Raw genomic sequence first — 15,749 nt, forward strand, 5'->3', positions numbered from 1 at the left:
CCTCACCCAATCAATAAGAACAATGCCTTAAATTGGATCTATGGGTGAAACAGAGGAGTTAACTATTTGTTTTCCTACTGGCTAACTTTTAGTCATCAATCCCTTTGACCTATTTTGGTGTTTCTTGGACACTAACAGAAGTTTCAATTTCAATCTCTAAACTTGGCATAAATTATAACTGTGTTCTTGTAAATTTCGGAAGGGTTTTTCCTTTCGGGCCTGGGAGTCCTCAAATCTCAATGGGTGTCAATCCATTATGTGGTTTCTAGATTACGAGGCATAGGCTTGTGACACTTAAAAAAATATACTAATTCTCTATTGTGTCCTTGTTGCCTACTTGTTTTGTATAGGAAACAGCTATATGAGTGTGTTACACCATATCATTCATTAAGCCAAACCCACAAAAATATTCAGGAGGCTTTCCTCGTTACCATGCTTCTTCCTTGACATAGGTTTAGGTTTTCATTTTTGTATACAGGAAGAAGGAACATGACCAGATTTATCTCTTTTGGATTTGGTGCTACAATCTAAATCTTCCAGTCGATATCTAGAATTTTAATTTCTTTCCATTGGTAGGGACAAATTTTTCACTTGGAAGAATAGATCTAACATCGCTTCAACATCTTATAGTTTAAAGCAAGATGGATAATCAGTGAGGATGAGGATGGAAAGTTGGATCACTGGGAGGCTGTAGCTGATGCCCTAAATATTTTTGAGGACTCTTTGAAATTGTTATGAGAAAAAAGTGAGGGAGGAAATACCCACTGTTGCTCAGTTTCAAATCAAAATTTGTTATTCAATTAAAGCAGAAAACAAAGAAATTCTAAGTCACAGTACAAAATCAAGCCCGTAGTGATTCCAAATCCTGTCTCATTGCCCAGTCTTTCTTAACTGCACAGCTTTCCAACACAATTTGGGTGGCTATCTGCATGCGTATCAACTAATAGGACTAAAGAAAGCGATCAAACCTATATCAACTAAGCAAATTGCAAATACTTACAGCCAGGATGAACAAATTCTGTGTAAAGGTATTTTTCATTAACAGAAAAAGAAAGTATATTAAAAACACATGGCAAAAATTGTTTAAAAAAAGTGCACAGGTAATTAAAATTACAATCAGAAGTGGAAAAAACCTATATTTTCCATGAACTCTCACTTCCAAAAGGGAAAAACCTGAACCAAAAACTTGTGCTGCTTTTGAAGATTTGTTCTTCTGAAAATCAGACAGAATCCTGTACGTAAATATCTTGCTTGTGAATTTGTAAATCTCTGTGCTTTTAATGAATCGTTGGGTGCATTAATGGAAATAAATTTAAAAGCTAAGAACTGCATATTTGTTAATTCATTACAGCGGGAACTGTCTGATGACATCAGATTAGATATCAGATGGAGTGGTAATCAACACTTAGTTTACTAACTACTTTCACCTAGTTCACTAACTAATTTAACCAAGTCACTTATATTTACTGACAAAAACGTGCATGTAGATAGATATCGGGTATATGAATGAAAAATTTCAAATTTTAAAAAAACATGTATATTTTTATATATGGAAAAAATAGTATTTGATCAAATTATAAGTAAAAGTTCAATACGCATGTAATGAAAAATCTATTTTTTTTTTATGTTAAATAATATATTTAGTAATTATTAAAAGAAAAAAAAATAGATTTTTCAATTTTTTTATTTATGTTAAATAATAAATTTAGTAATTGTTAAAAAAAAAAAAAAAAAAAATTCCTTATTTCAAATAAGGAATTACTTCAAACACACATTTAGTAATTATTAAAAAAATTAAAACTAGAGATTTTTTTTTTAATATAAATAAGGAATTTAGGAATTTGTTAATTATTTTTTATCTCTATTTTTCTAGCAATATATACTTGTCTCGTATAAAACCTCATGCAATAAGTTTGGTAACACCCTTGAAATAATATTTACTCTCGTTTATTAAATATTTTGTATTTCCACTTTTCAACTTCAGTGACAAAGAAATAATAAATTTAGTTAACAATGAGTAAAATCCATCAAAAGTGTTGCCTAAAGTCATAGTTATTTGATCTATTACAGATGATGAAACTATTAGTGAAATGAAAGATTTCAATATGTGACATAGTAATCAAGATAATTTATAAGAATTCTTACCTATAACTATTCATGCGATACATAACTTTGGTTCCATTACAAGAGATATTGAATAATTAGGCCATGTTCATTTTAGCTTACCTATTCAATTAATTTGGCTATTATATCCACTATCGACCACTTGGGAAATATCACATTAGTTTAAAACTTGCTTACTCGGTCTTCACATAACCAAATAATGGGTCATCAATTAACACAATTACCTTTCCATCACCTACCTTATCCATCTGCCAGATCACTAAGCTGCTATCCCCCCAGGACACTTAATGCTCTATACATACTTACTATCTCGATACTCGACACCTAACATACAGACGAGCTTATAGCTTGAAGCCCTAATGTCTCAATACTCGATATCTTGAAAGGCCAATGGTCGGGCTATCAAGCGATCATGCCCTTAGAAGAGGCTAAAGAGTGTCATCGACACTAATTAGCTGATATATTAACATCCAAAAGCCCAACATCCATGTCATCGCTATATGGTTACCACCTATACATCACCTCGGTGCCTGGTCAACCTTCCATTGCCATGTCAACATGCCACATCACTTACCAGATTGGTATGTCATGTCATCTAGACGCACATTGGTGCCACATCATAATGAGACGTTAGCATGTCAAATCAACTGCCACACAGTTGACTGTTGTATCCCCAGATCCACGTCCACTCACCACATCATTACTCTATTGATACCAAGGTTTCTTGTTGGCCACTAGTGTCCTACTTACTAATGTTTACTACTCAGTATTGTGCCATTTTGACAGGTTGATGTACCAACAACTAATACATTGCATTAGTGTTGGTTGACCTGAAGGTGTCCTTAACACAGTTAGCCCAAAATTTGACCTCTCGATGGACTATAGTCCCCAACCATCAAGTGAGAGTCCTTGAATCCTCTATCTCCATGAGCTAATGGATAATGTAGGGTGATATGCTAATATCGAGGACATGTTTCACATGGAATCTAGGTTAGTTGGGGATTTTTGCACAATTAAGTGATGGGGAGCACTATTTTCCATCATTATAAACCATAGGTATATAGATGGTGTATGGGTGTTAATGTGAGGATAATTTTTCCCGACAAGGATGGCTTTGCTTGGGTCCTTGGACATCATCTAAGGAGAAACACCATTATCATGCTAGGGTCTAGTACGAGTGGTTTTTAAGGCTTAGTAATAATACAGACTATGCACATGGTAGAAAACCACCCTCCAATGCCTCTAAGGTGAATAGTTGGCCTAGTGGTACTCATGGAGACCATCTAAGGGATGGTTCTTAGGCCCTTGAACATTTTTCAAGGATGAAAACTAGTCCCCGAGGGCCTAAAAGAGGTGTAAGATAATGGTCATGGTCCATGTATAAGCTCCCAAGCCACTTCAATACAACAACTACAAAGCAAATATTCTCCCCACGTATGTTGTATGGACAATGTTTATTTCCCTTTAGTGGTTGATTCCTATTGAAAAGTGTTTGAAATTTTTCATGTTATATGTTGATGCCTATTGCTACACTTTTTATCTTTCAATCTCTATTCTTCTAGCAATATATACTTGTCTCATATACAACCTCAAGCAATATGCTTGGTAACACCCTTGAAATAATATTTACTCATTTATCAAATATTTTGTATTTCCACTTTTCAACTTTAGTCAAAAAGAAATAATAAATCTTGTTAACAATGAGTAAAATCCATCAAAAGTGTTGCCATAACAACAAAAGGTTGTACAAGATTCTCCACCTCCTCCTATGGGTAATGCGGGGAAATGGTAATATGGTCCTAATAACAATGCATAGGTCCTCATGTTAATTCTCACATTTATTTTACCATGAGAGAAAAATCATATGACCCTCCTGAGTCAAGTTCTACTTCTAAGGACTTGACCACCCCTTTCGCTTCCACTAGATCTCTCAGATCAGATAAGGCTATGGAACTACTATATCACCCACCTAACAGTGTATTCCAAAAGTTAGCAAACAATCTTGATGTGCGAGCTTCCCAACATTATAATATTATTGAAGAGTTAGTTGAAGCATCATGTGTCATGTCTTCCTTAGAGGTTTTTCAGTCCTGCCTCAGGTAGCGCAAATCCTTATTGACTACTATTAGAGGGGTAGATCCCTTGGAATCTAAGTCACCAGATTCATCCTAAACCCCCTACGAATCCCGAATCCAGCGAATCCGACATGATTCCGTCCGGATTCGTGTCCAAATCATATGACACGTCGTGTTCATTTCCAACACGTCGAATCCGAGGTCGTGTCACGATTTTTAAAAGCGTGTAGTGATTTTGGGACACAATTTCCTGTTTCCAGGGCTCGCTAAGCTCAGTGCGGGAATGAAAAGGGCGTGTTTGCTCATTAATATTTTCATTTGGCAAGTGATTTGTGCTATTGTAGCAAGGAGTAGAGCATTTTGGCAGCTTCATGATCAAGTCTAGGCCCTAGTATTGATATGCTATTCATGCTGATGTTAAATTCTTAAAGTAAAAGTGACATTCTCCTTAATCGTCATTTTCATCCTTTTACTTAAATTTTTAACATTACCATGAAATGACTCAGGATGTTTGAGAGTGGTTTCGGCCTCATTGGATTTCATATGGAGAAAGTAGAATTTTAGATTTCATTCAAAATCCAGCAGACTAATCAGTTTTTCAGGATTTTAGGATTGGGGGATTGCAATATTTCCATTGAATTTTTTCATGTATTAGGGTATGGAACTCATATTTCATCAAGAGCACCAAACCAAGAGCTTCTGAATATGTCGTTCCCGCTCCTGTTTTCGCTCCCGCCCCCTACTTTCGCTCCCGCTCCCAAGTAACATTGTTCCTGATGATATGGGTCTGGACACCACTGTTGAGTTGGCATTGGCCAACATGGATCTCAATGATCCAGTGCTAGAGCCTGTTAGATTTGATGACTTAGAGGGGTCAACCTCCATACCAGCAGATGCAGAGGTGACTATGGATACAGGGGAGGAGGAGGATGCACAGGAGAGCAATGGGGACCATGATGATGGGGACAGTGATGCTGATTGATGCCTTGAGTCTTGTATACCTGTAGTTGTTTTATATTTTCTATTTCTATTTGTCATTGGCATTGCACCAACACTACCTATGTAACACATTTTGGTTTGATGACTTAATGAGAAAACTACAGTTGTCAGTGTGTTATCTTACTATCCTGTAGTTGTAAGTTGTCTTTCAGTTATGAATTATGAATCATGATTTAAATTTTTAATAGATTTATCATTTATAGATTTATGTGACCAGTACCTCAATTCCTCCCTAAGTTCATGTACAAGAATCCTTTTCTTGTGTCCAAAATAGACACACATTGACATGATTGTTTTGATTGAGTTGTGATTGTACCTTGTACATACTAGAAGTGTGTGTGTTGTTTTGTATCCTTTTGGTTTGATGTGTGATGCGAGAACTTTTCTACTATATAATTTTTGAGAAAAAAATACCAAAAAATTCTAGGGAATGAAATATTCTAGAAAAAATATATGGACGTTGGTTAGAAATGGCTAATATGATCTTTTGAACACCAAACAATACAGTAAGAATGAATGGAGGAGGTATATTACTAGTGTTGAACCAATGTTTGTGCTCCAACAAGCTCAAAATGAAGGGCCCAATATACACAAAAGGGTAAAAAACATAATGATGACTACAAATAAATATAAGGAAGGAAATTGGTTGATAACACTTCATATTATTTTCTTATGCCATACATAATACACTAGGATTATATTTAACATTTAAATTACTAGCATTTGCACCTGATGTTGCAAAAGAAATGCCGTAAGGCATAGAGTGTGGAAGAATAACAACATGTGAATGGGCATTGGTTAAAGCAAGGGTGGATGATAATAAGTTGCAATTGAAATTGTTAGTTATTTGTATGATGAATATGGATATTTTGTAAATAATAGTGTGTAGAAGAATAGTGACATGTGAATGGACATTGTTGAAAGCAAGGGTGGATGATATTGAGTTACACTTGAAACTATTAGTTATGTGTGTTTTGAATATGGATATTTTTTAAGTAATAGTAGTTTGTGGAAGAATAGCAACATGTGAATGGACATTCTTGAAAGCATGGGTGGATGATAATGAGTTATAGTTAATGTCAGGTAGAGGTTATCCATTATCCATGTAGTAGTTGTTGTTTATGTGAACATGTTTTTGTACATTATTTTAAGGTTTTTCAAATGGGCATCTTTGAAATTTTTGAAAAGAAATTGAAGTGTTTGGCAAGTTTTGGCCTACTACTCATAAACATCAATCCGAAAAAGGGGTACGTGTTGTAGTATTTGTAAATGAGTAAACATTTGAAATTTGGTTTTATATGAAAAAAAGATTTAGTATGCATAACGAAACATTAAATCAAAACAATAATAAGAAAACAACTATTCTAGTGACACCTTCCATTAATTCCATTTCAGCAAACATCAATCTCAATTGTATATCATGAACCATGTCATCAAAATTTTGAGGTTCAGGGTAAATAACCGAGATTGCTTTTGTTGAAATGGAACTGATGGGAGGTGTCGCTCGAATAGTTGTTTTGTACAGTTTAATTTCTTGATGTACATTTGGATAATGTGGTTCATGGTATGTAACTGAGATTGTCGTTGCTCAAATGGAATTGATAGCAGATGTCTCTTGAATACTGGTATTTTACAGTGTAATTTCTCGATGTACATTGGCCTCAAATATAGAAAAGAAAGTATAGACACTAAGTGCTCACTCCTAGATGAGGATCTAAATTGGTGAGAGTTAGTCCTGGCTATTTAGTATTGTTTTTATATTACAGTACCATTTCCTATTAACGGACGACAGAAGATAAGATAAGAATAGTTTTATTAATGGCAGTGGGTGACCAAAAGAGAGGTCAACGGGGCTCAAAAGTACACCAATTACAACATACTGTGGAAGTGCCCATTACTTGTCATTAGGTATAGATGTAAAAAGTAGAGGAGGCAGAAGAAGCATCCACATCTGTATCAATCACTCTATAGCTACTGATGTGCTGCTTGATAATGTCACCTACGCAGTGCCTGGGTAGTACCAATCTATAGTCTACATATTTAAATTAGTGCTGGAAAGGTGTTTAGCAAATTTCAGTCCTTTCATTAGTTGAGTAGGGTTTGATTCCCAACTTAAATCGTAATCTAGAATGAGATTCTTGATTTTTCCCACAATGAAACTCTCTAAATTAGCTAATTTGTAAGTCTATTTCAATTGTTACCAACCTATATCCTTTCTGAGCTGGATGATAGGTATCACGCCTCGTTACCAAATGCATATATTTTTTATTATCTTATTTTTGAGCCCTGGGGTTGGCTTGATTGGCCTTGGAGTTATACATTGAACTTCTCAGAAATGGGATGTCACAAGTTCAACTCTTACGATTCCTTTGGGGTTATGAACTGTAATCAATGTTGATGGTCTACCTAGTTTACCATCTATGAATCATGAGGAATACTTGTAATCAATGCTGATGGTCTACCTGGTTTACCATCTATGAATCATGGGGAATACTGTAATCAATGCCGATGGTCTACTTGGTTTAGCATCTATGAATCATAAGGAATACTTGGAAGGTCTCTGTGAATTTAACAACATCTATTTAAATTTTATAGTTTCTTGTATTGTGACATGTATTGTTTTGCTATTGCTAGTCAATCAAAAATTAAAATTATACATTAAATTGGAGCAGGTTCAAAGTTTCTTTCCATTTTCCAAATTGCATATGTTTATGTCAATTGCCTAACTTGATTGTAACTTGTGAAACAATTTCGTTTTCTCCTCTATTGGTTCTATTATGGTGTTTCTACTTGCATTGACTTCATGGGTTAATTTCCTGTGTTTTATCTTTGGCATATGATATATATTGTTAATTGTAACAATGATTTGCATCTATGAACAAAATTTTTCTAGTTGTGATATATCACCATGTCTGTTTCTCAAACCTCAAAGGCAAAGATTCTCCAACATTTTACTTCTCACACATAATGAATTTCTTGTTTTTCCCATCATATTTCTAGTTGAATATGTTTCATGCGTAAATCCACTATTTTTCAAATAGCTTAAACTGTTCATATATTTCCTATACTTATATGTTCATGTGTCTTTTGCACCTATCCAAATAAAAATTTCCAGTAGTAGCATTATGTCATGGCATAAAGCAATAGTGCTTCCTTATTGCAAAAATTGCATTTGCGACAACTCGTTATCATTTTTGATAATTTCCTTCATTTATATAAATATGATGGTTATCAAATGACTCTTTAGAAAAAAATTGTATATCAGATGACATTTCTGACTCTGATGCACATCCAGTAAAATGATTTTACAGCTGATCTTCCATTTGTTGTATTGGTTATCACTTGCTATTTTCAAAGTTTCGTATGGTGTAAAATGCTAATTAAGTATTTTAATGCTGACAAGTATCTCTGATAATAACGAAGCCAAAGTTCTGGACAGACCCAGAAAATGCCATCAAGAATGCATACAACCGGACTGATGGGAAATTTTTAGCAAAGGCAGTTGATTTAGGGCCCGGTGGCTCCACAACAATAACTGCTATTTTAGTTGATGGGAAAAAACTCTTTGTAGAAAATATATGGGATTCCAGGGTTGTTATATGTAAAAACGGCACTACTATTCAGCTGACTATTGATCATGAGCCAAGTATTGAACTTCAAAACATCGAGAAGGGTGGATTTGTGACACTCCTGCCAGGTACCACTACAAATGTTGTGCAAAGATTAATTTTAATGAGAACATACTTGAATAATTTTTTGATTTGTAACTTTATAATTATATCTTAATGTTCTAGCTTAAGAGTAACATTTGAATGGTCACAGGGAGAAACTGTATACTTAATGGCGTTCTTTTTGATATATTAGCAGATGTACCTCGAGTTAATGGTCAGCTTGATGTAGCTCGTGCGTTTGGTGACATGAGTCTGAAGCAACATTTAAGTTTAGAACCAGATGTGAGAGACATGACCATAGATGCAACCACAAAATTTCTCATTTTGGCTAGTGATGGATTGTGGAAGGCAAGGCATTTTTTCCAATCATTGACTTATTTTCATAGTTACTGTTAGATGCATATTTTTTTTCGCAAACTCATCTCATGGGAGAAAGCATCTAGGAAATTTTTGGATTACTGTATTGTCATTAATTTTACTCTAATACTTCATCTGAATACCAGAGAGGTTTTTTTTTTGAAGTGCTTAAAGAAAGATGCCCCAAGTAACTGCACTGCAAAGAGAGGATTTCCTTTCCCTAGGTGCCATATTCGAGGGGTATTTATCTGCCCAGTCCCTGGAATTTCACGTAGTGTCACCCCTTAACTTATGCTATAGGAATGCGGAAAATTATAGCGAGAATGGAGGTAAGGTAGTTGGCTTAACATTTCGTCGACCTCACCCGCTGAATCAATGATTGTTGGGAAAATAAAATCTTCTATGGAAATGATATGTAATTATTAACATAAATACTTTTAAAACATCAAAGAATATAGATCAAATATTCTAAAGTTTCAATCGAGATCATGGTTTCTCCAAAAGAAAAAAAAGATTGACAGCAAGTTCAGTTATGTCAAACTAAATTAAACCTACAGATTGGGAAGAAGTAGAACAACGATTTACAATAGCAATAAGGAGGTCCATAGAGCATCTCTGAAACAGTCTAAAATATGTAATGAGCTCAAATGACCAAAAGAGGTCAACAGGACTGAGAATAACAACGATTGACTACCTAGAGAATCTCTGAAATAGTATAAAATCTATGTTAAGGAAAGAAAGGAAGAGTAGAGAATAAGATGGAAAAGAGGTCCGGGTGGCCTCAAAAGGGTGGCAAATCCAGAAGTGTAACCCCTAGACAATGAAGTAAGTTAGAGGAAAGCATTCCAGTAGTAGTGTTGCACAGAAAATGTTTCGTGGAAGTAGCTAGGACTTGGGAAGTTTGAGGAAGAGCAATAACAAGGTCAGAGTGAGAGTCAAAAGACGAGCCATCATCTCTGTAAACCGCCACAAACGTGCCAATGTTGAGCTGATAATGGGCCAACGAGAGGAAAAAATATTTTCAAGGATTGAGTTCCAAGTCATATTTATTATTATTTGGACATCTAATTTCATTCTGTCATATTTCACTATTCAATATTTAGGATTATATGGAATCCTACGACAATTGCAAGGAAGATAACCACGAGAACATAGTTAACTTCAGGTGAATAGATCTAACTCTCGTAATTTTGTGAGGTATGCACAATATTCACTCAAGGGAAGCAACTAAGAGCGATGGACTGTCTTATGATTGAGAATGTTTCTTTAATCAATGCTTGACTGGCTACAATGGCTGCTAAAGTGGCAACAATACAAATTTCCGAGGACAAAGGATAAAAAGGAGTTACTATTAAAATTTAAAATTCCCTCTTAACAAACTCTACTTGGGATTTCTTGAAAATTTTAAGTTACCAGCCTCTGCATTTCATTAAAAGATAAGAGTCTTACTGTAAAAGAAGGATTGAAACTGAAAAGTAATGAGTTGTTATCATTTTTTCCATTCCGCCAGTCACAAAACATTAAACATGCATGTACCAGTTCACTCTACATGATTCATGATTTATTGCAGAAATGGTAAAAAACTCAATGCTTATTTCTTCTGATCTCAACAGAAATTTGCATTTTGAAATGTTATAAATCTATTAAAATAGTAACAATAGTACAAAATTATATCTTATTTTTGAGTGATCAAGAAATTTAAGGCCCTAAAAGCTGTATTATGAGTAAAAGCTTATAATTTCATTGTCTTCTAATAGTTTTGTGTGAACGAACTCTAAATTTCTTGCACCATTCTGACTTGAAGTAAATGCATAGGTGGTATATTGTAGGGAGACAGAGTCAACCTGCAATTGTTTTGGAGAAATCTGTAGAGCTTGTCAATCAGTAATCCTTCAAAAGGCCCAGTGCTCTTATTAGTCTTCAATGTGATTTTTCCTAGAACATACACAAAACTCAGGCTATAGGGCTAGACAGACAAGGAAAAAGTGAAAGGCAGGGCAACAAAGGATGTCACACGTTCAACTCTTACGATTCCTTTGGGGTTATGAACTGTAATCAATGCTGATGGTCTACCTGGTTTACCATCTATGAATCATGAGGAATACTTGTAATCAATGCTGATGGTCTACCTGGTTTACCAACTATGAATCATGGGGAATACTTGTAATCAATGCTGATGGTCTACCTGGTTTAGCATCTATGAATCATAAGGAATACTTGGAAGGTCTCTGTGAATTTAACAACATCTATTTAAATTTTATAGTTGCTTGTATTGTGACATGTATTGTTTTGCTATTGCTAGTCAATCAAAAATTAAAATTATACATTAAATTGGAGCAGGTTCAAAGTTTCCTTCCATTTTCCAAATTGCATATGTTTATGTCAGTTGCCTAACTTGATTGTAACTTGTGAAACAATTTCGTTTTCTCATCTATTGGTTCTATTATGGTGTTTCTACTTGCATTGAATTCATGGGTTAATTTCCTGTGTTTTATCTTTGGCATATGATATATATTGTTAATTGTAACAATGATTTGCATCTATGAACAAAATTTTTCTAGTTGTGATATATCACCGTGTCCATTTCTCAAACCTCAAAGGTGAAGATTCTCCAACATTTTACTTCTCACACATAATGAATTTCTTGATTTTCCCATCATATTTCTAGTTGAATATGTTTCATGCGTAAATCGACTATTTTTCAAATAGCTTAAACTGTTCATATATTTCCTATACTTATATATTCATGTGTCTTTTGCACCTATCCAAAGAAAAAATGTCCAGTAGTAGCATTACGTCATGGCATAAAGCAATAGTGCTTCCTTATTGCAAAAATTGCATTTGCGACAACTCGTTATCATTTTTGATAATTTCCTTCATTTATATAAATATGATGGTTATCAAATGACTCTTTAGAAAAAAATTGTATATCAGATGAGATTTCTGAATCTGATGCACATCCAGTAAAATGATTTTACAGCTGATCTGCCATTTGTTGTATTGGTTGTCACTTGCTATTTTCAAAGTTTTGTATGGTGTAAAATGCGTTGAGTGTAGAGTCTAGGGGAAGAAAAATGGAAAGAGGAAAGAGCTCAAGATATCGCAGCAAATCAAGGAAAGGCAGATCCAAGTCCAAATCAGGGATAGTGTGCTGGAAATGCATAAAGAAAGGATACCTAAAGAAAGACTGTAGATCTCGGAAGGAAAGAAGGAGATGCATAGCAAGAAAACAATCATGAAGCAAATGTGACAGGGGAGGTGTTACAAGATGCTTTGATTCTTTCTTTCGAAAATATTATTGATTCCTGGGTGGTAGATTTAGGGGCATCATTCCATGCAACGCCTGATAAGAAATACTTTCGTGACTATGTTCAAGGAGATTTTGGAAAAGTTCGTTTAGGTGATGATAATCCCTGAAAAATTGTTGGAATGGGTAAGATTCTTGTAAAACAACAGAATGGAAACCAATGGCTACTAAAGGAGGTAAGGCATGTTCCAGATCTAAAGAAAAATCTGATTTCAACATGGCAGTTAGGCGGTGAAGGTTGTGTGACAACTTTCATAGATAAAGCTTGGAAGGTCACCAAAGGAGCCCTGGTAATAGCAAAAGGCGAAAAGGTTGGTACATTGTATTTATGCAATGGTATTTCTAACTCTATTAATGCTTTAACTTCCAAAGGAGCAGATGCAACATTATGGCATCATAGGCTCAGACACATGAGTGAAAAGGGGATGAAGATTCTTCACTCAAGGAATTTCTTGCCGGGTTTGAAGAATGCTGATTTGGACTTCTGTGAGAATTGCATTTATGGAAAACAGTAGAGAGTTAGATTTCTCAGAGTTGGGAAAGAAAAGAAGAGAAAAAAATTAGAGCTTGTGCATACAGATGTATGGGACTTTCTCAGGTATCATCTCTCGGTGGCTCTCGTTATTATGTTACTTTTATTGATGATGCAACTAGAAAAGCTTGGATTTATTGTATTAAGAATAAATCTGATGTATCTGATACTTTCATGAAATGGGAAGCTTTGGTTGAGATTGAGACAGGAAAGAAGTTGAAGTGTCTTAGATCAGACAATGGAGGTGAATATTGTAGCAAAGAGTTTGATAGGTACCGTTCAGAGCATGGAATTCACAGAGAGAAGACAGTTCCAAGAACACCACAAGAAAATGGTGTGCCAGAAAGGATGAACATAACAATCATGGAGCGTGCAGGGTGCATGAGATTGCATGCAGGATTGCCTTTACAGTCTTGGGCAGATGTTGTAGATACCGTTGTTTATCTAATAAACAGAGGGCCTTCAAGTTCCTTGGATGGTGGTGTTCCAGAGGAAGCATGGACATGTAAAAAGGTAAACTACTCCTTTTTAAAGCCTTTTGGTTGTGAGGCCTTTATCCATATTGATAAAGAAAATAGAACAAAGCTTCAGGCAAAGTCAAAGAAATGTACCTTTATTGGATATGGTGTTAATGATTTTGGTTATCGCTTATATGATTACAAAAATCACAAAATCATTAGGAGAAGAGATGTAATGTTCAATGAAAAGGTCTTGTATAAGAATCAGTTGTAGGAAAAGAAACAAGAAAAAGAAAACAAGGAATATGCAGTTCTTGATGAAATCACTGAAAAAGTAAAGGTGCCTGAAAATAATAATAATCAACAACCACAAGAACATCAACAGGCACCCCAAACACCTGAAAGTGGTGTTAGAAGATCTACCAGGATAAGTAGACCCCCTGAACGATACTCTCCTTCATTATATTATTTATTGTTAACTAATTCTGGTGAACCCGAATGTTATGAAGAAGCAATGCAGGTTGAAAGCAGAAAGAGTTGGGAGGTAGCCATGGAAGAAGAGATGGACTCCTTAATGCATAACTAGACTTGGGACTTAGTCAGGTTGCCTGTAGGAAGAACTACATTGAAGAATAAATGGGTTTACGGGCTGAAGGAAGAAGATGTTTAAAAACAGAGGTACAAAGCTAGACTTGTGTTGAAGGGATTTTCATAGAAGAAAGGTATTGATTTTGATGAAATATTTTCTCCTATTGTTAAAATGAATTCAATCAAAACTATTTTAAGTCTAGTAGTAGTTGAATATTGCATCTTGAGTAGTAGATGTAAAGACAACCTTTCTCCATGGGGATTTAGAGGAAGAGATATATATGCAGCAACCACAAGGATATGAGGTGAAAGGGAAGGAGAAACTAGTGTGTAGGTTGAATAAGAGCTTGTATGGCTTAAAACAGGCTCCAAGGCAGTGGTATCTAAAATTTGACAAGTTTATGTCTGAACAAGGTTATACTAGATGTCACTCTGATCACTGTGTTTATCTAAAAAAGCAAAATGATGGCAACTATATTATATTGTTATTGTATGTAGATGACATGCTTGTTGCAGGGTCTAACATGCAAGAAATAAATGTGCTCAAAAGAAAATTGGCAAATTCATTTGCAATGAAGGATTTTGGAGCTGCAAAACAAATCCTTGGTATGAGAATCACTAGTGACAGGAGAAATCGCAAATTAACATTGTCTCAAAATGAGTACATACAAAAGGTGTTGAAACATTTAATATGCACAATGAAAAACCAGTTGAGTACACCTTTTGCTAGCCATTTCAAACTTATTAAGGAAATGTGCCCAAAGACCTAAGAAGACATGGATTATATGTCTAAAGTTCCATATGCATTAGCAATTGGAAGCTTAATGTATGAAATGGTCTGCACAAGGCTTGATATTGCACATGCAGTGGAAGTTGTAAGTAGGTACATGAACAATCTAGGAAAGGAACATTGGATGGAAGTGAAATGGATTCTCAGATATTTGAAAGGTACCACAAATCAAGCATTATGCTTTAGTGGTTAAAACATTTCTCTATAGGGATATGTTGATGCAGATATGGTAGGTGACAGAGATAATATGAGGAGCACTACAGGATATGTATTTACTGTTGGTGGAACGGCTGTCAGTTGGGTTTCAAAAATCCAAAGTGTTGTTGCACTTTCAACAACAGAAGCATATTACGTTGTTGGTATAAAGGCTAGTAAAGAAATGATTTGGTTACAAAGGTTTATGGGTGAATTGGGTAAGGAGCATGATATGGGTATGTTATACAGTGATAGCCAAAGTGTCATTCATCTTGCAAAAAACTCATCATTTCATTCCAGGACTAAACAAATACAACTCAAGTACCATTTCATACGATCAGTGTTGGAAGATGGAGAGTTGAAGTTGGAAAAGATACACGCTAGCAAGAATCCTACAGATATGCTAACAAAAGTTGTAAGCCGGAAGAAACTGAGAATATGCTTAGTTTCAATTGGTCTTCAAGGATGACGATGAAGATGAGAAACAGGTAGGTCGAAAGAGGAGTCATTGTCCAGCAAATGAAGCAACGATGGAGTTGCTACAATCATTCTCCAAGTGGGAGATTGTTGGATGTGGAGCATGATTGTTCATAGGTCATTGTTTCAGCCGGACGTATACCCTAGGAAGTTTGTACACCCCTCCACGCGGGGGG

General features: G+C 35.2%; 1 protein-coding gene across 1 annotated transcript in view; it reads left to right on the forward strand.

The window, feature by feature from the left end:
* The window catches only part of LOC149193844 (putative protein phosphatase 2C 44), a 31,216-nt gene extending 21,951 nt beyond the window's left edge, over positions 1–9,265 (forward strand). Inside the window, exons 2-3 of the mRNA XM_089407451.1 lie at positions 8,622–8,895; positions 9,021–9,265. Coding sequence (XP_089263577.1) covers positions 8,622–8,895; positions 9,021–9,265 — 519 coding nt within the window. The remainder of the gene's footprint in view (positions 1–8,621; positions 8,896–9,020) is intronic.
* The last annotated feature ends 6,484 nt before the right edge of the window (positions 9,266–15,749 follow it).

The sequence above is a fragment of the Pinus tabuliformis genome, chromosome 2_2 (genome assembly GCF_031772625.1).
Source record: "Pinus tabuliformis cultivar Carrire ecotype Pingquan chromosome 2_2, CPIR1, whole genome shotgun sequence".
NCBI lineage: Eukaryota > Viridiplantae > Streptophyta > Pinopsida > Pinales > Pinaceae > Pinus > Pinus tabuliformis.